Genomic DNA, 21,819 nt, shown 5'->3' with positions numbered 1-21,819 from the left:
GGTTAAAATTCAAACTGCTTAGCAAAGCAATCAGCAGTTATTAAGCCCTACTAGGTTTTCTATGCTTTTACTTAATTGTCTATCTTGGTCTTCATAATAGCTTTGTGAAGCAGGTCTTAGTAACATTAACAGATGTGGAGAAAATGGAGAAAATGAGACTTAGTGGAGTTGAATAATTTGCCCAATGTAATAAAACTAGTTAAAGCTTGGATTTAAGTCTAATTGATTCCAAAGTCTATCGTTCTGTACCATACAGTTTTGACCCTCTATATCTGACATCCATGGCCATAGGAAACTATTGCCTGTGATTATTTACTTCTAGCTTTTCCCTTAGCTAGCCCATTTTCTTATAATCCTGCTGCTTTGTAGGACTGAATTCACCTACTCTCTCTGCACCCATTATGGAGCTATATGTCTGCTCTTCTCTGGTGGTCCACAACCTGTCTGCTCTTGGAGCCCAAAAGAGAACTCTCATTAGCTGTCTGATCCTGAGTGAAACTAACTTTGGGGATTGTGATTTTAGTGATTTCTCTGGGAACCTTTGTTCTGTGTCTTGATATTAGGTCTCTTTATACACAGGAACCAGATGTTTGTTGTCTTCTGATGCCAAGCCTCCTGGCCAAGGTTTTATAGGAACATATTAAGTGAACTGAGTATAAGGCTGCTTTTGACAAGAAGGGCCTATCATCTCTAATTGTTGAGCATCAGCATATAAAGGGAGACTGAGCCAAAAGCTATATTACAAGTGGCAACTTCTTAGTTCAGAAGGGTATGTGAACTCAAGAGGAACTGTGTGTTTCTTTGTTTCCTTCCCCATCTTGTGCCTAGATACTCCACTATGAGCTACTGGCCATTCGTGATGCCTGCATCAAACTGGAAAAGGACTACCAGCCTGGGATCACTTATATTGTGGTGCAGAAACGCCATCACACTCGCCTTTTCTGTGCTGACAAGAATGAGCGAGTGAGTGAGGGACTGAGGCCTCCCATCCGCTCCTTCTGTCTCCCTTATCTTAATAGAGAAGAAACCCTTGAGATAAAGGCTGGGGATTTAGTCCTTGTCCTGTCCATCCTCCCTGGCCCGTTCCCTCCTCCTAGCTCTTGTGGTCCTTCCTCTACCACTGCCTTCACTAGTGTCCACCTCCTCCCCTCCTTCCCTTATACTTCCTTTCCCTCCTCCTAGCTCCCTGGCCTAGACCCCATATATAGACCAGCTCCCAGAGAAGGGAAAGGGAACTACCATTTATTGAACTCCTCCTATGTGCCAGATACTGTACAAGGCGTCTTCCTCACAGCAACCCTGTGAGGTAGGTATTATTATTATCTCCAGTTTAACCTCAGAAAGGTTAAATGACTTGTTAAGATCATACAGCTAATAGGACTTGAACATAGGTCTGTGTGACTTTAGAAGCATATTATTTTAAGATTCAGTACCCTCTGGGAATAGCAACTTTGGTTTTGTTCTTGGGATTTTGGTGAAGTCAGAGTAGAATTGAGCCAGGGTCCTGGTTAGGGCCAGGCAGGTCTTGGGATCTTGGTTGTGTTTGTCTCTATACAGATTGGGAAGAGTGGTAACATCCCAGCTGGGACCACAGTGGACACCAACATCACCCATCCATTTGAGTTTGACTTCTATCTGTGCAGCCACGCAGGCATCCAGGTAGCTGGGCTATATCTTGGGGTTCCAGTGGGTCAAAGATGAGTTGTTTATTCACATTGCCTCTAGAATATATCAGTCATCACTGAATGACATCCAAATTAATGTTCGTTTTTTTGTTTTGAGGTGAAGTCTCGTTCTGTCCCCCAGGCCGGAATGCAGTGGCACAATCTGAGCTAACTGCAAACTCTGCCTCCTGGGTTTAAGCGGTCCTCCTGCCTTCCCGCCTCAGCCTCGCGAGTAGCTGGGATTACGAGCATGTGCCACCATGCCCAGCTAATTTTTGTATTTTTTTTTGTTTGAGACAGAGTCTCGCTCTGTCGCCCAGGCTGGAGTGCAGTGGCGCGATCTTGGCTCACTGCAAGCTCTGCCTCCCGGGTTCATGCCATTCTCCTGCCTCAGCCTCCCAAGTAGCTGGGACTACAGGTGCCCGCCACCACGCCCAGCTAATTTTTTTTGTATTTTAGTAGAGACGGGGTTTCACCTTGTTAGCCAGGATGGTCTCGATCTCCTGACCTCGTGATCCACCTGCCTCGGCCTCCAAAAGTGCTAGGATTACAGGTGTGAGCCACTGTGCCTGGCCTAATTTTTGTATTTTTAGTAGAGACAGGGTTTCACCATTTTGGCCCCACTGGTCTTGAACTCCTGACCTCAAGTGATCCACCTGCCTTGGCCTCCCAAAGTGCTGGGATTACAGGCATGAGCCATTGTGCCCGGCCAGGACTGCTCTCTTAATAAGCCCTGAGTACACTTGCAGGTTGCCTTTAAGAAGAGTGCTTTATGACATTGGTAGTTTTGCGTCTGCCTGTTCATGGGTAAATTATCTACCCAGCCGTATTCTTTTTTTTTTTGAGACGGAGTCTTGCTCTGTCACCCGGGCTGGAGTGCAGTGGCTGGATCTCAGCTCACTGCAAGCTCCGCCTCCCGGGTTTATGCCATTCTCCTGCCTCAGCCTCCGGAGTAGCTGGGACTACAGGCGCCCGCCACCTTGCCCGGCTAGTTTTTTTGTATTTTTTAGTAGAGACGGGGTTTCACCGTGTTAGCCAGGATGGTCTCGATCTCCTGACCTCGTGATCCACCCGTCTCGGCCTCCCAAAGTGCTGGGATTACAGGCTTGAGCCACCGCGCCCGGCCCAGCCGTATTCTTAATAGTGATCCTGTTCCCCTATTATCAGCCATCTCCTCTGCTCAGCCTGGGACCCCTCATCTTCCTATCTTCCCAGGGCACCAGCCGACCATCCCATTACTATGTTCTTTGGGATGACAACCGTTTCACAGCAGATGAGCTCCAGATCCTGACGTACCAGCTGTGCCACACTTATGTACGATGCACACGCTCTGTCTCTATCCCAGCACCTGCCTACTATGCCCGCCTGGTGGCTTTCCGGGCACGATACCACCTGGTGGACAAGGAGCATGATAGGTGAGACCTGGGATCAGGTTGGTCTCCTTTTTGCTTCAGCCTGTTATGCCAGATCTTCTCAACTTTCCTTTGTAGAAGGAAATGAGTGCTGTCCAATTTGGTGTCATTGGGCTCGTCTGCCCAATCCTGGGTTGGGGTTTTCTCTTAAGTTGGTATGGGAATTGGCATCCCAGGGCTGGGTGAGGGAATTAGCAGCAGCTCAGTTCACCAGGAAGGACTTCTTTCATTTTTTCCTTTTCAGTGGAGAGGGGAGCCACATATCGGGGCAAAGCAATGGGCGGGACCCCCAGGCCCTGGCCAAAGCCGTGCAGGTTCACCAGGATACTCTGCGCACCATGTACTTCGCTTGAAGGCAGAACGCTGTTACCTCACTGGATAGAAGAAAGCTTTCCAAGCCCCAGGAGCTGTGCCACCCAAATCCAGAGGAAGCAAGGAGGAGGGAGGTGGGGTAGGGAGGAGTGTAGGACGCCTTGTTTCCTTCTGTAGAGGTGGTGTGAGAGTGGGGAACAGGGCCAGCAAGACAGACCACCAGCCAGAAATCTCTGATATCAACCTCATGTCCCCTACCCCTCACCCCATCTTGTCACATCTGGCCCTGACCCCACTGGACCAAAAGGGGCAGCACTGGTGCCCACCATACACACAGGTGTCTCATGTGACTCACAGTGCTAAAGACTCATGCTTGACAGCTTGGTAAGGTCAACTCTGTAGCCCTGCAGACAAAAGCTGGTTAGGTTTGGGTTTGATACTTTAGATGGGAAAGTGAGGGGCTTGAGAAAGTGGGTGGGAGGAGGGAAGGATTTTTTAGGAGCCTTAATCAGAAAAGGACTAGATTTGTTTAAGAAGAAAAATGAAACCAGACCCAGATCAATATTTTAGGATACTAGATGTTTTAATGGGTTCAGAATCCAGTTTGTAGGAAGATTTTTTAATGGTTTTGGTTGCTCCTCCCCCAGCTGCCACCCCCCCTTCCCCTTATTCCTCTCTGTCCACATTTTCTGCCCCACCTTACTTCTCCTCCCTGACAGACATCCAGCCCCTAGTAATACTTAAGGCACTATGGCACTTAGCTTTGAAGTGACACGACCCTGTCTTCCTTCCGCCCGCTGGTGGGTAACCAGTGCCTTCCCTGTAACGGTAATGCTGCAGAACTGCAACCTTTTGTACCTTTCTTTGGGGAATGGGGTGGGGGTGGGAGAGGAGGTAGATGGGGAAGAAATACCCCAGACCCAACAAACCTCCAGCCAGAAAGCCAGCTATTTTGCATTTGAAGGAATCGACTTCCTCATTCATTGAGCTTTTTAAAAGATCACAACCTCAAGATGGTTAAAATCCATTGACATTTGCACTTTGAAACATGACAAGTCTCGGAGCTGCTGAGATGACTGGCCCCTGGCCTTTCCACTTATGCCTCCTTTTCTCCTTGTTCCTCCTACCTCCCACCCCACCCAGGTCTGGAGTTACTTTCATAGCATTTTTCACTCTTGGCTTCTTTTCTCCCTTGATGGTCAAGTCTCTTATGTTTCAATATTTCTTAACTGGGGTGTCTTATAACAAAAAACTCTTAGGTCTAAAATGAGAAAAAAGAGAGAAAACAAAATGTTATTTTTATACCATAACTTGAGTGTATTGCCAAAATTTGGAAATCCTTCCCATGCCTGATGAGTTTATATCCCGGAAACATTGAGCCATCAGAATGAACTGTGTACCTGATTTGTTCTCTGACCTGGCTAGGTAGGGAGGGGGTGGTTATCACCCCAAGATGGGGTCCGGGCTCCATCCTTCCTCTGTGCAGATAATACCTTTCTCTTGCTGTAGCCTCCCTCCTCTGCACTGTCCTGCACTCTTTCTTGCAAGTGCATCTTTTTCCTTCCTCTGGACTGTCCTCTGACCCTTTGGCTCATCCTAGATTCCAGTGTGTCCTGTGGACAGGCTGGGGAATTTTGCTGCTCCCTATTGCTTCTGTTTACACAAATGAATTTTTCCTGGTTTCCCACTAGGGCATGTGAGTGGGTGGCATGGGCTTTTTTTTTTTTTTTTTTTTTTTTTTTGTCTTGAGACATGGGGTTTGGCTGTCTTGCAGGACTGGAGAAGGTGGTGGTTCTAGCTTGGTCTCTGTTGGCCTTGAAGCAAGCATCCCCCCCTGCCCTTTTTCCTTAACTGTTCATTTTTTTCCTGCCCCACCGCTTGGGATGGGGAGTTGCAACTTCAGTGTGGAATTTCCTCTTTTTGAGGAGCCTGGGTTTGGATCTATCTGATCTGGTGATGAAGCCATGATTACTTTAGACCTAGCCCAGGCTTGGAGGCCAGCTGGAGGAAGGAGGGTCTAAATCCTGGCCTATAGAGTTAGAACTACCGTTTCCTCTCCTCAGCTGCCCTTGTATGACCCGGATTTGCTATGCAAAACAATCTGTCCCAGGTTCTGTTCTGGTTGGCTACATTGTTCAGCAACTCACAAAACGTAGCACAAACATTCATTATGGAGAAAGCATCAGGACTGTTGAGTAACTCCTCCGTTACTTTTTTCCTGCTGGCTACAGCATGGGGTGCCTTATAGGCACAAGCCCAGCTGAAGAACAGAATGGAGGGCTCTGGGAGGAGGCAGCTCACTGGAGAGCCTACATTCCTTACACAAGTGCCTAAAGAGAGTGATGCTAACACTCCATCTGCCCTGTCCATTGCCTTCATATACAGTCTACTTCGTGTTCTGTCACCCTTTGGGGAGGGGAGCTCTTCTAGGACAGTGGGCTCTGCATGTTCTCTACTTGGGTACATTTTGGGGCTAGGATCAGGGCACTATTCCTGGAGGGTCCAGTCATTCACCAGCATTTGCAAATGTCCATAGGGAGCAGGTGGCAGCCTCTACTCCCAGCAACAAGTTTGTGTTCTCTCCTTTTCTCTCTTTGCCTCACTCTCTCCAGTTGGTTATCAGCTGGGGCTTGAAATGCGTTTTTAGCCCTTTGGCATGGCATATGCCATTCAAGAAATAAAAAAGCAAGAGAATCAGCTTTGGGCAATGACAAGAAATGACTTCTTACTCTGATTTTTTTGTAAAAAAAATAATTTTTGAGACTTGGAAAATAACCCTGACCTTGAGGATTATTCTTGTTTGAAAGGTGATGGATGCAGATGGAGAAGTGGTGTTGGCAGCAAGCATTGGCTCATGTGGGTTTGGTTTAAGTGGTGCTTCTTACCCAAGCTTCAAGAAAGTGCTTGGGGGACCCCCAGCCTCATGCTCTTAGATGGGTCTCTTGCTCCCTTTGTACCACTGTTTTGCCTTCCTTTTCCTCTTCTCTTTTTCCCCGGCTTCCTTTCCCTTTTCTACTATTCACTCTGCTTGCTTGCTGGCCGGCCGGCCTGCCTGCCTGCCTGCCCGCCTGCCCGCCTGCCTGCCTATGTGATGATGAAATCTCTGCATGGCTGCAATGATCCCACTGTTAGCTGGCAAGGTCAGGCTTAGTTCCTTGACTGCAGAAGACCAAGAACCTGTTCCCCAAGCCCAGAGATGTTCTCCTGGGCTGGACTGCCCTCGAGCTTATACTAGAGTAGAGCAACTGACCTGCCCAACTTGTGTGAAGTCAGGAGGGTTTCTGGCATTTTCCACACCTGTCCACTCCTTGGAGCTGGTTTCTCTCATTGCTTTTACTAAATCTGGTTCTTTTTCTCTTTACCTGGGGCCTGCCTTTTCTGAGATTGTCTTAGGGTTGAGCTACTTGGGTATCCTGGGCTTGAGTGTTAGGGGATGGACATAAGGGAAAGAGTGATGAAAAGAGAATGGAGAGAATTTGAATAAAAGGTGGGAAAGGAGAGAGCCCTGTTCTTTGATTGTTTATCCAGTCCAACCTGATCCATTAAGGATTGAGGTGCTACACTGGCCTCCAGGGATAAGCCTGGGGCTATTGTTGCTGGGAACTTAGGCTTAACATAAAGCCGAAGAAGAAGGTACCTAGAATTTTGAAACTTCCCTAAAAAGCTCCTAATGCCCCACCTGCTAGATAGCTTCTCTGTGGCCTCCTATTTAGCTGAGCAGCAGTGTTTTTGGATACTTTTCTTCTTCTGTTTGTGAATAAGGCCAGCACTCAAGATGGGCAGACAAGGGCACACTATTAGCTGGTCCATAGGATATCTGTAAGGCCGGTGGGACAATTTTTTTACCTGGAATCCTGTGAACTAACAAGGTTGGAAGTTTCTTCCCCTTCAGGGTAGAAAAATCATCTCAAACTAGACAAAAGGCAGTTTTGGAAACTACATTGGGGGAAGTTATTTTTATTTATATATGGGGTCTAGGCCAATCCAGGATGGTAGCTGGAATACCTTCCTTCTTAAAATCTGATCATGGCAGGGATATGCAGGGCACTTTTTACTATTTGGCCTTCTAAGCAGATTGGGAAGGAGGTACTTTCTGGTTTTCTCTTTCCTCCAACTTAATAGGACTTGCCTTCTCCCTGGGCAGGGAGAGAGGCTGGGTTGGTGCTCTCCCCTTACTCTATTCATACTGACTTAGAACCTCTGGCTGCTGTTTGGGCATCCAAGAAAGGGAGGGGAAGGAATGAGCTAAAAACAAAACAGAATGAGTTGGGAAAGGGAGATTTCCTTCTCTACAAAGGAAAATAGGAAACCCTCCAAGAATTGTGCAAGTAAAGACATTCGTCAAATGCACTGAGTCCCTTGGTGTAGTAGCAATAAGGAAAAATGAAATTACTTTCCTGTGCACACAGTCCAGCCTAATTGGTGTGTGATGTTGCACTTAGCAGCCATATGGTGGGCATGTGTGACTACTCTGGGTTTCCCTTTAGTTTCTAAACTTTTTATCCCTCTCAAGTCCAGCATGGATGGGGAAATGTCTCTGGATCCCCACAGCTGTGTACTTGTTTGCATTTGTTTCCCTTTGAGACTTGTGTTTGTGTCCTGCTTTGAGCTGTACCTTGTCCAGTCCATCGTGAAATTATCCCAGCAGCTGTAATGTACAGTTCCTTCTGAAGCAAGCAGCAGCAGCAGCAGCAGCAGCACAATTCTGTGTTTTATAAAGACAACAGTGGCTTCTATTTCTGAAGTGCGGTCTTTCTCTTTTTTTCCTACCAGCAAAACAAACTTTTGGGACTGATTACATCTCTAATAGATTTTAGGTGAGAATAATACTGTAGATTGTTATGCAGGAATACTTCACAGGGCCTCCATTTATTCTTCATTCAACAAACATGCAAAGCACTGTGCCAGCAGTATTGTGGGGAGGGCAGGCACAATTCAAAATGAGGAAAATAGTGTCTGTCTCATTAAGGGAATTAAGTTTGGTGGGGGATATGACTAGCCAAATGGTCCCCTGGCATAGGAGAAAGATAATGAGGGAGTGGAATAAGACTACAGCAACGAATATAGGGAGGAAGGGACAGATTTGAGAGACAAGAGATAGAATTAGTAGGACTCGATGGCTGGTGGGAGAAGACAGGAGTGGAGATTAGCTCCCAGGTTTCTCCTTGAGCATAAGAGTGTGTGGGGACATTCTGCCAGTCAAGATGGGGGTGGCAGGGGGAGACTGTAGAAGGAAGGTGGGGAGTTTTTGAAGAAAGACAATGTTGTATAGACTGAGTTTTGAGGTTTTTTTGGGGCAATAAGGGTAAGGTGTCCAGTAAACACAGGTTGGTGCTCAGGTAAGACTGTAAAACTGCATTTATAGATACGGGAGTCATAGATGGTAGTTAAAGCCATAGGCATGAACAAGTTAGCTTAGAAAAAGAGAAGAGAAACATAGTATACAACCCCCTAAGAAACTCAGTTTAAAGGATGGGGCGAGGAAGCAGATCTTAAGGTGACAGATCACTGGTAGAAAGCTTGTGGGTTTTTTGATTCTTTGTTTAACCAGTTTAGTGAGGTAGAAGAAATCAGAGTAGAAGTTTCATGAAGGGTGTGATTAACAACATGAACTGCTGCAGAGAAGGAGTTCTTCTTTTTCTGTGTGTTCTACCTTTCTACTCCCCATCTGTTGGGGATCTTATAACTCTATGACTTAGGTTATTCTCCAGTATTTCTTGAAAATGAGCATTAGAAAAACCAATTCTAAAATGGCTAAGACTAGGACTTTCAAGTTCCCCACAACTACCACCAATTAGGAGATAATTGTGAAAGAATAAACAAAACCTAATTTTGTTCCTAGCGAATATTATAAACTGTGTTCCAGTGTACTAGATAATAGTAGAATACTATATTTATTTCCATAACTTGTCTTCTTTAGAGCCTGTGAACTCCTAGGAGCAGAAGCTATATTCTCTTCATTTTTGTCATCTCAGGGTCATGGCATATACCAACGGATCAGTATGTGCAAATAGAATTGAAATAGGCTAGTAGTCTGTAGTTTATGAGTATGGGCTGGGTGGGCAGCGGATCAAGAAGTGATAGGAGTATACAGGATGAACTCAGAATTCCTGAATCTTCAGGTAAGCAGATACTTAACCAGATTATCATTGTCTTTTCCCACTCCCCCTAAATTGGAGGTTTTATGGTTTTGTACTTTAAGCTGATGGTATAATTGTCAAGCATGTAAATTCTGGCATTCTTCCTGGTACTGCTAGAGCATTGTTATTTCAATGCATGGGGGTAAGAAGGCTCAGAGAAGGATTCTGGCAGAGGGCCCAGTGAGAAATCATCAGTGGCAGCCAGTGTGTACATACGTGGACCTAGCATTCCTCTGGAGGCCAAGTGTTGTGAATTGGCCTGTGGCTATCACCTGGCAGACTCTCTTGGGAAAGAGCCAGCCAGCCCCATGCTTCTTTTCAGCAGCAAGGGTTAGGGAGGTTGGTTGAACTTGAAGAGCAGATTAGACATGGAGCAGATTTTGCCCAGTTGAAATAAGACACAAATTTATGACCCCAAGTGAGGCAGAAATAAAGTACTTAGCAGGGGGAATGGGAGGAGGATGATTATGGCAAATTTTGGTATAACCTTTAGTTTTAGAAAAGATTGATACTGAGAAGCCTTCAGGATTTGCCTGTGGTTGCTACTCAAGTTAAAAAAGACTGGGAGCCTGCATTGTCTGGTCCTGGAGCTCAAGGTTTTCAGTGAAGGCTTGTCCTGGCACCTCTGGGCATGCATTCCTTTTCATTGCTGGTTGAGCACCCTTCCTTCTGCTCTATCAGTTGGCAAAATATTCTGGAGCACATTCTGGACTAGCAGTTGCCTTGGGGTAGTCAGGCTGGTTATTTGTTTGGTATCTCTTGGTGTAGCAGATCCCAGAATCTCATGGCAATTTGGATTTGGTGGCTAAAAGAAAGAGTTAGTGCAAGGAAAAGACTAGTTGGAAGTTCTGTGTCTGGGCCATCCTTAAGCTGCTGTCTACTGCTTGAATGGGAAGTAATGTTGAATTGGAAAATTAGCTCACCTTTTTTTTTCTAGCTTTGCAGACATTTATTCCTCTGATGATAGGCTGAGAAATGCCTAGGCAGGCTTAGAAGGCACACAGAGCATGACAGAAGTACTCCGTCAAAGCAGCTGTGTCAAGAAGGAAGAGCTGGAAAAGTGGATTTGCTGGGGAATTAGGCGCATTTAGTTTTCCACTTACGCACAACTGCCTTCTCCAGTATATCATAGCAGGGTTTTTTAGGCCTTTGTGGCTTACCCTGCAGGAACATACTATCCTGTTGTTCTGGACTGTAGCACCTTCACCACCATCCTCTTGGCAATGGTTTTTTGTTTTGGGGTTTTTTTTTTTTTTTTGGACAAAGTATAATATTGAGGGACCTTTTTAGGGAGCCTTTGATCCTTTGTCCCCATTTTCCAAAGGCAGGGAACTTTCTTCTTAAAAGAGACAGTGGGAACTTTTAACCAGGTTTTTGGAAAAGGCCTGTGAGCTATTAATGAGAGTGAGCTGCAAAAGGAGGAAGGGTTTGTTTGGGTGCTTTGAAGTACTTGGCTAGGTGTTTTCTACGGTATCTTATACAATTGCATCTTACAGCATCTTTACATGCAAAATAGTTTATCAGTTATCTTCAATTGCATATTACAAAATTATGATTAAATTTTTCTTAAATAAGAAAACTATCATTTCATATGACAAGAAAGCCTAATTTAATGTTACTCCAAGGTTGGTTAATTCAGTGGTTCAGTGATAACACCAAAGAATTAGTTTCTTGAAATCTTTTTGGTCTGCCATCCTCCATGTTGTTTATCCTCATGCCAGTTCGCCTCATGGTCCCAATATGGCTACTGTAATTCCGGGAAGGAAATGCTGACAGAACCATGCCTGGCAAAGGAGACAATTTTTTCCGTGTCCTTCTAAAGCAAGGAACTCTTCTGGAAGCTCCAGCAGATCCGGCCTCATGGCTTTGCTAGAAATGGGTCATCTCACTCCTGTCACTGGCAAAGCAAGTAAGATCATCTATCATGAGTGGATGAGTGGCTTAGATGAATGAATGATCCTTTGAGTCACGTAGACTAGAAAGTCCAGTCATGTCTACCAGCAAGAAAGGAGATAAGGGCTACTGGATAAGCAGCGTCTGGTCTCAAAGGTACTTCAACTTTTACAGATGAGAAACATGAATCTGAATGGCTTTCCCAGGCTCACAGCAAGAGAGGGCCTTCAGTGTTAGCTGTGTCTGTCCCTAAAGCCCAAGTTTTATATTGTATCTTGCTACAGTGTAAAGTAACTTACTTTCTACCTTGTAAAAAGTGGTCTAGAAGAGATTTGAACTCAGGTGCCCAGGTGACTCTAATCTTGGCCCATGTGAGAAGATTCTACTCAGTTACTGTCCTCATCCAGTGATGTTTCTTGTCTCACACAAGAAGCCTTGGAGTAGAAAGTCCTAAGTGGAGTAGAATAATAGTGGCAGCAGGGAGGGAAGTGTGCACTGTGTGTCCCTGAGCCTGACTTACTGGGCAGGAACTTGGCGCTTAAAGTGGCAGCTGGCCACCCTGTCTTTCCTGCATGCACTGAGTATTTGGTAGCTCATTATGCCTTTCCTTAGTGACCAGTGATATTGATCATCTTTTCATGTGCTTACTTACTATCCCCATATCTTTGTTGTTCACCTCTTTTACCCATTGTGTTTGTTGTTTTTGAGACAGTGTCTCACTCTGTCACCCAGGCTGGAGTGCAGAGGCACGATCACGGCTCACTGCAGTTTCTGCCTCCTGGTCTCAAGCAGTCCTTCCACCTCAGCCTTCTGAGTAGCTGGGCTTACAGGCACACACCACCATGCCCAGCTAATTAAAAAAAAAAAAAATTTTTTTTTCTTTTGGTAGCAGTTCGGTTTCATTATTATTGCCCAGGCTGGCCTCTCTCAGCTTCAAGCTATCTTCCTGCCTCAGCCTTCCAAAGTGCTGGAATTACAGGCATAAGCCACTGGGCCCAGCCTCTTTTACCTGTTTCAAAATTGAGTTTTATTGAGTTGTAAGAGTTCTTTTTTCATTTTAAACACAAGTCCGTTGTTGGTTATATCTTTTACATCTATTTTTCCCAGTCTGTGGCTTGCCTTTTCATTTTGAAGAGCAAAAGTTTAAAATTTTGCGAATTTATTAAAGCTCCATTTGTTGCTTTTTTCTTTTCTGGTTTATACTTTTGTGTCATATTTTAGGAAATTTTGCACTGGGTATTTGATGGCTCCTGAGGAGGTACAACTTTCAGAGGGCACTGATTTCTCTGCACCTGAGATTTTGTACTATTTCTGTATTTCTTTCTTCTCAGAACAACCAGTGTCACCAGGTATGAGGGCAGAGTTTTAGCTTGTTTGCTGAGCCCCATTCTTGAAGCTCATTTATTTATTCATCTATCTATCCATCCATCCAACAAATATACTGAATGCTGCTATGTGCCAGGCACTGGCACTGTTCTAGGTACTGGGGCAATGGGAGTTAAGGTAATACCCAATGACCCTGCTCTGTACCCTTAAGAGCAGACTCAGTTGGGAATGAGTTATCCAAAAATAGGGTGTTCGTGTAGTCAGGAGAGAGCCTCATACAGCTTTGCCTTTGGCAGAATCCTTCAAACCTCTTTGTCTTCCTACTTCTTGATATTACAAATCATGAGCCTTTCACGTGCGTTCACTCTAAAGAGGTGGGTTCCTGGATAGCAGAAGTAGATAGAAAGGCATCATTGACATTTATTGAGATGGAGTGAATCAGAGGGTGTAAATTCTGCTCTGTCAATGTCAAAAAAGACTAGCCCACCTCAAGGGTTCATCACTGTCACCATGTCTATTGTCTATTCTGGAAGAAGCTGAAGAAGTCTGCCTTTGTTTAGGGAACCAGTTCCAGAATCAGAGGGGTTGAGGATATAAAAGACCCTTGCACAAGAGTTGGTATTTACCCTGTCAGATGCTGCTACCAAGATTTGGATTGTGTACAGTCGAGGATTAAAAATGACTTTTAAGATGCAGTGTTTCATCTGGTGACATTTAATTTGATATTTTAAAATTGGGGAGGGTATTTTCAGCCACGGGGGTAGGGATGTGAAGGAAGCCGAAAGTAAGACAGAATTGGAGTCAGATGTGGTTTTGAGTCCCATACATTTATTAAGTGTTTAATATTATATGGTAAGTGCTTTAAAATGGTAAATAGTAAATACTTCTGTTATTCACCAAAATTTGGGGAGGCTTTCCTCTGTGCTTTATGTACATTCCCTAACCTTACAACTCTGTAAGGTACATACTGTTCTCTCAATTTTTCAGATAAGAAAATTGAAGCCCAAAGAGATCAAGTGACTGATCCAAAGTCCCACAGTGAGGGGAACTGAAGATAGGACATTCTTTCTCCTTTTCCTCTTTAAAACATTATTTTGATTTAAAAAAAAAAAAAACCGTATTACTGAAGCATAAGGACATGGGGAGAAATTACGAATTATTCCTCAGCCTGAATAAAATAGCATCATGTTTCATCAAGGCAACAAATATTTATTAGGGACCTACTATTTGCCTGACATTCAAGTGGGGTGGGGGGCACACAAGTAGTAAATAACAGACTGGGCAAAGGGCTACCAAGGCAGTACTGTAGTAGACTAACAGGTCCCCCACCATGGGTGGTCCGGAAAAGGCGTCTCAGATGTCTTCCGTTGAGACGTAAAAAGAAACTGTGGGGTGGGGAGTAAAGTGAGGGTGGAGAGGAGAGAGAGGGTTCCTGGCCAAGGGAACCAAAAGCAGAGAAGCCCCAAGTCAGAAAAAAGCAGCGCTTGGCCCGTTGGGGAAATTGGAAGCCAAGCAGTACAGCTTGTAGCACAGGCGGGGCCCGTTTACGCCGTGCGTTTTCATCCTGGAAAGGAGTTTAGGTTTTCCAAGTGTGACGAGGCGCTATTAAAGAGTTTTAAACATGGATACTCGATCTGTTTGTGTAGTGTCCTGTTCGTTAGTCATTTTTTCCAAACTGTAATACATTTTTTTTAATCCTAAAAATGGTCGTTAAAGCAGTCTAGGACTTAGGTCAATTGCAGTGGTCACTTGACCGCCTGTGAGGAGGCGGCGCGTGGGGCGGCTCGGACTGGGCGTGGCGGGGGCTCAGGAAGGAGGGTGGCCCTACCCCAGCGGGCTCGGCTCGGGGCCTCCGCGGCAAGCTTGGGTCCTTCACCCGCCGGCTCCAGGTAGGCTACTCCTCAGGTAAGCCCCGCCGCCAGCCGTGACGTCGCCGCAGACAGGCACCGCCCCTACTCGTGCGGCATGAGGAGTCCTGCCCCTTCGGGTTGTCTCTAGCCGGCACTGCCCTGCGGGGGACGGCCGAGCCCGCCGCATGTGGCCCGGCTCCCGGACACCTCCCCGGCGTCCTCCGCGCCGGCCGCTCCCGCCCCGACGTCGCTCCGGCACGGCTCGGGGCCCAGAGGCAAGGCGAGGACGCCGGGCAAGCCAGGCAGCGGAACTGACGCCGGCGGGCTTCCGGGGCGGCCCCGGGCAGGTCGGCGGCGGTGGCCCGCAGTCGTGGAGGAGCGGTGGGAGCGTCGGCGGCCGCGGGCGATGCAACTTCCGGACGGGACTCCCCTGTGTCCGCGCCTCACGTCTCCCCTTCCTCTCGCCTAGTCCCGTGCCGTTTTCCGTCCGCGACTCTTCCGGCCCAGAGCTTTCGGAGTGCGGTTGCTCAGGGGAAGCCGTCGCCGCCCCCGCCTCGGGGCCGAGTGAGAGTGTCCGTCGCGCGGCGTCGCCCCCTGGGCCGCCTCCTTGCCCCCAGTGGCGGGCTCCGTTCTCCCTCGAAGCACTCCCCCCAGCTCCATGAATGGAAATCGGCTCCGCAGGTGAGTCAAGAGTCTCTGGGCCAGGTAGGGGATGTCACCCAGCTACTGTCCTCTGAGTCTCCCTACTCCTCCCGCCCGGCCCAGGTGCGCGAGGTGAGCGTCGGGCGGGCATCCCCTCGTCTCCCACCCCTCGCCCTGCTCCCCGGCGATCTCCCCGCAGCCCAGCCGCAGTTCCGCGGGGCCCCTGAGTCGACGAAACTGCGAGGCGGGGAAACGCTTGGAGGGTTTAAGTTTGGGTTTATCTAGGCGGTATTACTCTTTGCTGGAGTACCCTTTTTCTAGACTTTAGAATGGTTTGCCATTGTCTAGTTGGAGTTCTTGTCCTTTAGCCAGTTTGTGTGCTCCGTAGAGGCTGGGCAGCCAGCCAGCTCCCTTACCTACCTCTTAGGGTAGTTGTGAAGATACACTGAGATAACGGATAACTTCAAATTAAGTTCGAAGGAGGTGTTGGTGCAATGTTAAATTCAACATGGCATTGCTCCCACCCCTCGAGTTCTTTTCTGTTGTTTGTGGCAGCATGGTAGATAGTTTCTGAGGAGCTTGGAAATGTCATAGCAGCCTGGATCACTGCTTATACGAGGAGGTGGATCTTAAAATTGCTGACAGCATTTTTTGTTTCATTCTCTATTCCCTAGAGAAGTAGTTGTCATATTCCTGGAAATTTGGAATTTAAGAAAACTGCTTTATCTTCGGGGGGAAGAACAGCAGTCTTGCAGTCGTAAGATAAAATTGCAACATGGATAATACTTGTCCTTAAAAAAGGAAAAGTACTCTTTATGGTTCTAAAGTAATTAATTCAGGGACAGAAAGGTGTTGCATAACGCTTTGCCTAACAAGTGATCATGCTTGGCATTTTAAATTTGAAAGTATGCTTCAGACGATCACAAGTTCGTAAATTAATTTTCAAAATATTTGCGGGACTGTATTGTTACTAATGGTGTTACAAGTTCCTGAATTCCATGTCTCTTTTTGCCAATTTGATATAAGAAAAACTTATGTAAAAGAAACCAGTGACATAACGATAGCTAAGAACTTTGTTGAATAGATTGAGTATTAAGTGTGAAATGGATGCAATAAAGCACTCAAACTGGGGAGGTGAGATGGGGAGAGTTAAAAAAAAATTTTTAAACAAATTTTGTTACATGGAAGTTTCTCTAATCAATTTCTACCATATCTCGTTTTCATGCTCCATTGTTTCGCCTTGCCACATATCGTCTTAAAAACAGAAAGTCTGTCTGGATTCTGAAAAGATTTAGATTCTTACTCAGTTTTGATTTGTGTATTTCTGAAACTGTCCTGCCCTTTTTAAAAAATTACCATACTGCTGTTTTACTGTACAGGAAATGTGATTATTTGGGACCATAGGTGATCTTTGTACATAACTGTCCTGTTGTCAAGTCTGGAAAACAAATCATGAAAGTCAGACCCTTTATTAATCATCCTAAAACTTTTAAAGATATTTCAAAAAAGTTTTAAAGTTTTTGCTTTATCACCTTAGGGTTTTTCATATGATATTGTGCCCATATTTATGGGCATTGTCTTAGAAAACATTTGTTAACATCAGACCACCTAGTCAGCTGGTACAACTAGCCAAATACGGCTCAGAAAATACATTTTACCTCTTCTTTTTTGGGTGTCCCGTTGCTGAAATAGATACCCATTTAGCTGTCTTCACATTTGAGCAAGTGTGTAGTTGGGTCTCTTGAAAGTAAAGTTTTTTCTTCAGTACAGTTTATACGTGATTGAATGTAGCCTAATGAAGATAAGCTATACTTTGGCTCAAGATTGACGTTATCAAAAACAAAATTTTCATTATTCCTGAGACTTATATATAATTGGTATGCTTAGCGTAAAGTTGAAAGCATAGCTGTGCAACTAAATTTTAAATCCATAATTTAGGCTGGGTGTGGTGGTTCATGCCTGTAATCCCAGCACTTTGGGAGGCTGAGGAAGGATGATCCCTTGAGCCCAGCATTTGGAGACCAGCGTAGGTAACATAGTGAGACCTGCCTCTCCAAAAAGCAGAAAAATTAGCCGAGAATTGTGGCACATGTCTGTAGTCCCAGCTACTTGGGAGGCTGAGGCAGAATGAATTGAGCCTAGGAGGCAGAGATTGCAGTGAGCTATGATCGCACCACTGCACTCCAGCTTAGGTGACAGAGCAAGACCCTGTCTCAAAAAAAAAAAAAAATTCATAATGTGACATATATTTTGATTTTAAAATTTTCTCAAAACTTTTCTTAAAAAGTATAAATGTTCTCAAAAAGTATTGAGTCAATATTGAACCTTGGCTCTCCAGTTCTATCATAAGTTTTTCTTTTGTGTGGAGATTCTCAGGAATCATCTTGTGATAGGATATTTTAAATTCTAGTTGTTCGGTGGATACATAGAAAACTGTTAAATTTATTTACATTAGGGAACCTCGAATACAAATACCGTATAAGTTAGTATTTGTTCTTTCATATGAAATATTTTAAATGCTTTTTTAGGATATCTTGTGCAATCTACTGATTTAGTACCATAAGAACTTTGATTTAACAAAAAAAGGCTTAATTAGTTAAAAATTAATCAACAGTTTAACATCTGTGTCTGTGACTAGTTAGGAGAACATCTGATGAAACACCATTTTCTATGGTCTAATTACTGCTGAACTAAGAGTGTAGGTTATGTTTCAGTTCTAAATAAGGTGGAAATAGGGAGTGGCAGAGATGCTTGATGATATTACTTCTCCTGAGTACTCATTTTTTAGGTCCATACTATTCTAGTCTGTGTTTTCAGATAATGTTAGACTAGCGTTTAGGACAGAGGAACTACACTTTATAATGGAAGAAAAACATTTACTTTTACCTTAAATTAATGACATGCAAATTGTTTGATGTTTGGTGGAAGTTTTATACAGTTTTGCAAAAGTGAATAGACTGTTTCTTTCTTATTTATACTTCTAAATTCGTGTCTGAAAATAGTTGTTTTAGAGTTCTGTGCTTATTTAATAATAAAAGTTTAAAAAAAGTTATTTGGAACCAAGTTCCAAAGGAATAAAAGTTGCATATATGGGAAGCTAGAATTAATTCGAGATTGGGATATGAATGATGTAGATAAAAATTATGGGTTAAAAATACCTACTAAAATATATAATGCCATCAGGGTCCAAATTTACTATTTAAAACAATCTTCTTTTTATTTATTTATTTTTTTTTGACACAGAGTCTCGCTCGCTCTGTTGCCCAGGCTGGAGTGCAGTGACGTAATATCAACTCACTGCAACCTCTGCCTCCTGGGTTCAAGTGATTCTCCTGTCTCAGCCTCCCGAGTAGCTGGGATTACAGGTGCACACCACCGTGCCCGGCTAATTTTTTGTATTTTTAGTAGAGACGGAGTTTCGCCATTTTGACCAGGCTGGTCTTGAACTCCTAACCTCAGGTGATCTGCCTGCCTCAGCCTCCCAGAAAACAATCTTCTTTAATAACTTTGGGAAATGTTTTTGTCATTATATAAATTTTCTCACTTGTAGTTCTTTGCCTTGGAGAAAAAAAATCAAATTACTGCTCTGTCTGTGGGCATGAATTTTGAAAGTGATAAAAGTTTTTCTACTGGGTTGTCACTTAAATTTTGGCTTGTGCTGCCCTGGAGTGACCATTATGACTTAAAAAAATATATTTATTGAACTTGACTGGCAGTGGGACTTATAAAAATGTGCAAGATTGTTTTGATATTTGGTTTAGAATTTTTCTTCTCTTTCATTGAAAGAGACTCTGAGGAAAAACAGAAAATGAGACATAAAATAGCTTTTTTTTCTTCTAAACAAAGACTTACAGGAAAAAACATATAGATAACCTTCAAATGTAATTGAGTTAACATGAAAACATTTTAAAAATTACCCATGATTCTGTCAGCCTCATATAACCATTCTTTACATTTTTAAACCAAATTCTAAACTAATCTGTTTAGTTTTTTAAAAATTAAGGAATTAAGTTATTTAGGAAAGCCATTAGAATGAATGAAAAGATATCTAGATGCTACTTCTTTTTGCTTTTTTGGAGAAATGTATGTAATAAGTTGGTAATTTAGAATTAATTTATGTTAGTTTATATCTTCCAATGGGAACGTTGCGTTTTTTAGTTACTGCCTGGCCTGACAGTATGCAAAGAGGCCTGGGGCCCTGTAAAGGGGACATTTCCTGGAAGAATTCTCTGTTGTATATGGAAAAACCCTGGCTCAGAGTAGAATTCTTGCCAAATTGTCTAAGCTGATGGATTTTAGTTGAATACCATTTTGCTTTATAATATAGCCATCTAGTTTCACACTGGTTTCTATATTCTTAAAATACTTGAGGGTCTACCTGAAAGATGAATGAAAATATTAATCTATCAAAACATATTATCTTACAGTAATTAGAGGTAGAATCTTAAAAAGTAATTTACAAGTTTTTGTTGTTGCTAATGGGTAGGGGAAAAAATACCAAAGTGATAATTCTGTTTTCAGGAAGGTAAAACTAAAAAGATTATTTAAGATCAGTATCCTTTCCAGACCTGTTTATTCTCAGACTGTTGAGATGAACAGCATTTACCAGACATTCCTACCTTCTAATTCAGTTGTCTTGGATACTGAATAGACCCTCATTCTTGGCTCATTAACAAAACAGATGTGAGAAAGAATATTGTGTGGTTTTTCAGCCATAATGGTTATGCTGTTAGGATACATGAACAGCCTTTCTGTATTTGGAGTTTCTGTGGTTTTCTGCCATTATCTGTGTTAATATTAATGTCTTTCTTTGGCTAGCCACTGCTTAAAAAAAAAAAAAAAAAAAAACTATTGAGATTCAGCAAAACCTTGTCACACAACTGATGCATTCTCTTATACATTAAAATGTGGGCATTTTGTGGTTTGGTTACAATAAAAAATTGTGTGCATTAGTCTGAAATGTCAGCTTAAGGAAATGAAGAATTCTTTGTTTTTTTTTTTTTGTTTTTTTGTTTTTTTGTGTTTTTTTTGAGACAGAGTTTTGCTCTTGTCGCCCAGGCTAGAGTGCAATGGCGGGATCTCGGCTTAGTATTTTTAATAGAGACGGGATTTCACCGTGTTGGCCAGGCTGGTCTCGAACTCCTGACCTCAGGTAATCCACTCGCCTCGGCCTCCCAAAGTGCTGGGATTACAGGCATGGGCCACTGCACCTGGCCTAGAATTCCTTGTTTTACATCAGCCAGTTATTTTATACATCATTTCCAAATTGTCAAGTTCTTTGGAAATCAGAACGTGGTATCTACAGTCTATTGATGTGACATATTTTTAGATTAAAAAAATGTTTTTTGTAGAGACAGGGTCTTACTATGTTGCGCAGACTGGTCGTGAACTCCTAGGCTCAAGTGATCCTCCTGCCTCAGCCTCCCAGAATGCTGGGATTACAGGAGTGAGCCACTATGCCCACCCATATTTTTAGGTTTTGCATTTGTGGAAGAAATTTTACAAGAATATGTTCTCAGTTGTAGGCTTACATAATACTACTTTTGAATCATTACTAATACTTGGTAATTTTAACTGATTTCTGAATCTTCTAACAATATGAGAGAGACATAGTATTTCTATGAACTTTAAAAATGGTGAAAGAATAGATTGCAAAATGGGCTCTTGCTAATAACAAGGGAAATGTCCCCTTTTATTTTCAAGGGAGGAAATGCCTTTTAAAAATTGTTTCTCACTCCTGTAATCTCAGCGCGTTGGGAGGCTGAGGCGGATGGATCAGCTGAGGTCAGGAGTTCGAGACCAGCCTGACCAAAATGGTGAAACCTCGTCTTTTTTAAAAATACAAAAAATTAGCTGGGCATGGTGGCAGGCACCTGTAATCCCAGCTACTCAGGAGGCTGAGGCAGGAGAATCCTTTGAACTCAGGAGGCGGACATTGCAGTGAGCTGAGGTTGCAGCATTGCACTCCAGCCTGGGCAACAAGAGTGAAACTCCATCTCAAAAAAAAATTGTTTCCCAGCCGGGCGCAGTGGCTGACACCTGTAATCCCAGCACTTTGGGAGGCCGAAGCAGGCAGATCACGAGGTCGGGAGTTCGAGACCAGGAGCCTAACCAACATTGTGAAACCCTGTCTCTACTAAAAATACAAAAATTAGCCGGGCATGGTGGCATGCGCCTGTAATCCCAGCTACTTGGGAGACTGAGACAGGAGAAGTACTTGAACCTGGGAGGTGGAAGTTGCGGTGAGCCGAGATCACTCCACTGCCTTCCAGCCTGGGCGACAGTGTGAGATTGTGAGATTCCGTCTCAAAAAAAAAAAATAAATTGTTTCCCTGCTGCCATCTGATAAGCTTAACCCTCAACTGGCTGAATGTTCTATAAGTGATTATTTAATTGTAGTGAGCCTAGTAATAAGTGCAGTATGTTTGGACAGATTCATTGAATGAAAAAGTGGAATTAGCAGGTAGGAGGTTCCTGAAGTTCCATGCTGTTTACTACTTAGCTTTGCAGACTTACACATATAAAATCAGAGACAATTCATTAAGTTACATTTTGAGATCAACAGAGTGTATTTCTTTTT

General features: G+C 43.9%; 2 protein-coding genes across 3 annotated transcripts in view; both read left to right on the top strand.

The window, feature by feature from the left end:
• Window positions 1–13,442, top strand: part of AGO1 (argonaute RISC component 1) — a 47,462-nt gene extending 34,020 nt beyond the window's left edge. For both annotated transcript variants that reach the window (XM_023232175.2, XM_023232174.2), the window contains exons 16-19: window positions 829–963; window positions 1,558–1,659; window positions 2,880–3,079; window positions 3,321–13,442. In XM_023232175.2, the coding sequence (XP_023087943.1) occupies window positions 829–963; window positions 1,558–1,659; window positions 2,880–3,079; window positions 3,321–3,429 (546 nt within the window). In that variant the 3' untranslated portion in view covers window positions 3,430–13,442. The remainder of the gene's footprint in view (window positions 1–828; window positions 964–1,557; window positions 1,660–2,879; window positions 3,080–3,320) is intronic.
• A 1,511-nt stretch (window positions 13,443–14,953) lies between these two features.
• The window catches only part of LOC111555812 (argonaute RISC catalytic component 3), a 123,834-nt gene continuing 116,968 nt past the window's right edge, over window positions 14,954–21,819 (top strand). Inside the window, exon 1 of the mRNA XM_023232170.2 lies at window positions 14,954–15,278. Within this exon, the coding sequence (XP_023087938.1) occupies window positions 15,260–15,278 (19 nt within the window). The 5' untranslated portion in view covers window positions 14,954–15,259. The remainder of the gene's footprint in view (window positions 15,279–21,819) is intronic.

Source organism: Piliocolobus tephrosceles, chromosome 1 (assembly GCF_002776525.5).
Source record: "Piliocolobus tephrosceles isolate RC106 chromosome 1, ASM277652v3, whole genome shotgun sequence".
In the NCBI taxonomy this organism is placed as follows: domain Eukaryota; kingdom Metazoa; phylum Chordata; class Mammalia; order Primates; family Cercopithecidae; genus Piliocolobus; species Piliocolobus tephrosceles.
The sequence above is the reverse complement of the archived record's forward strand: the minus strand, read 5'-3'. Positions and strand labels throughout refer to the sequence as shown.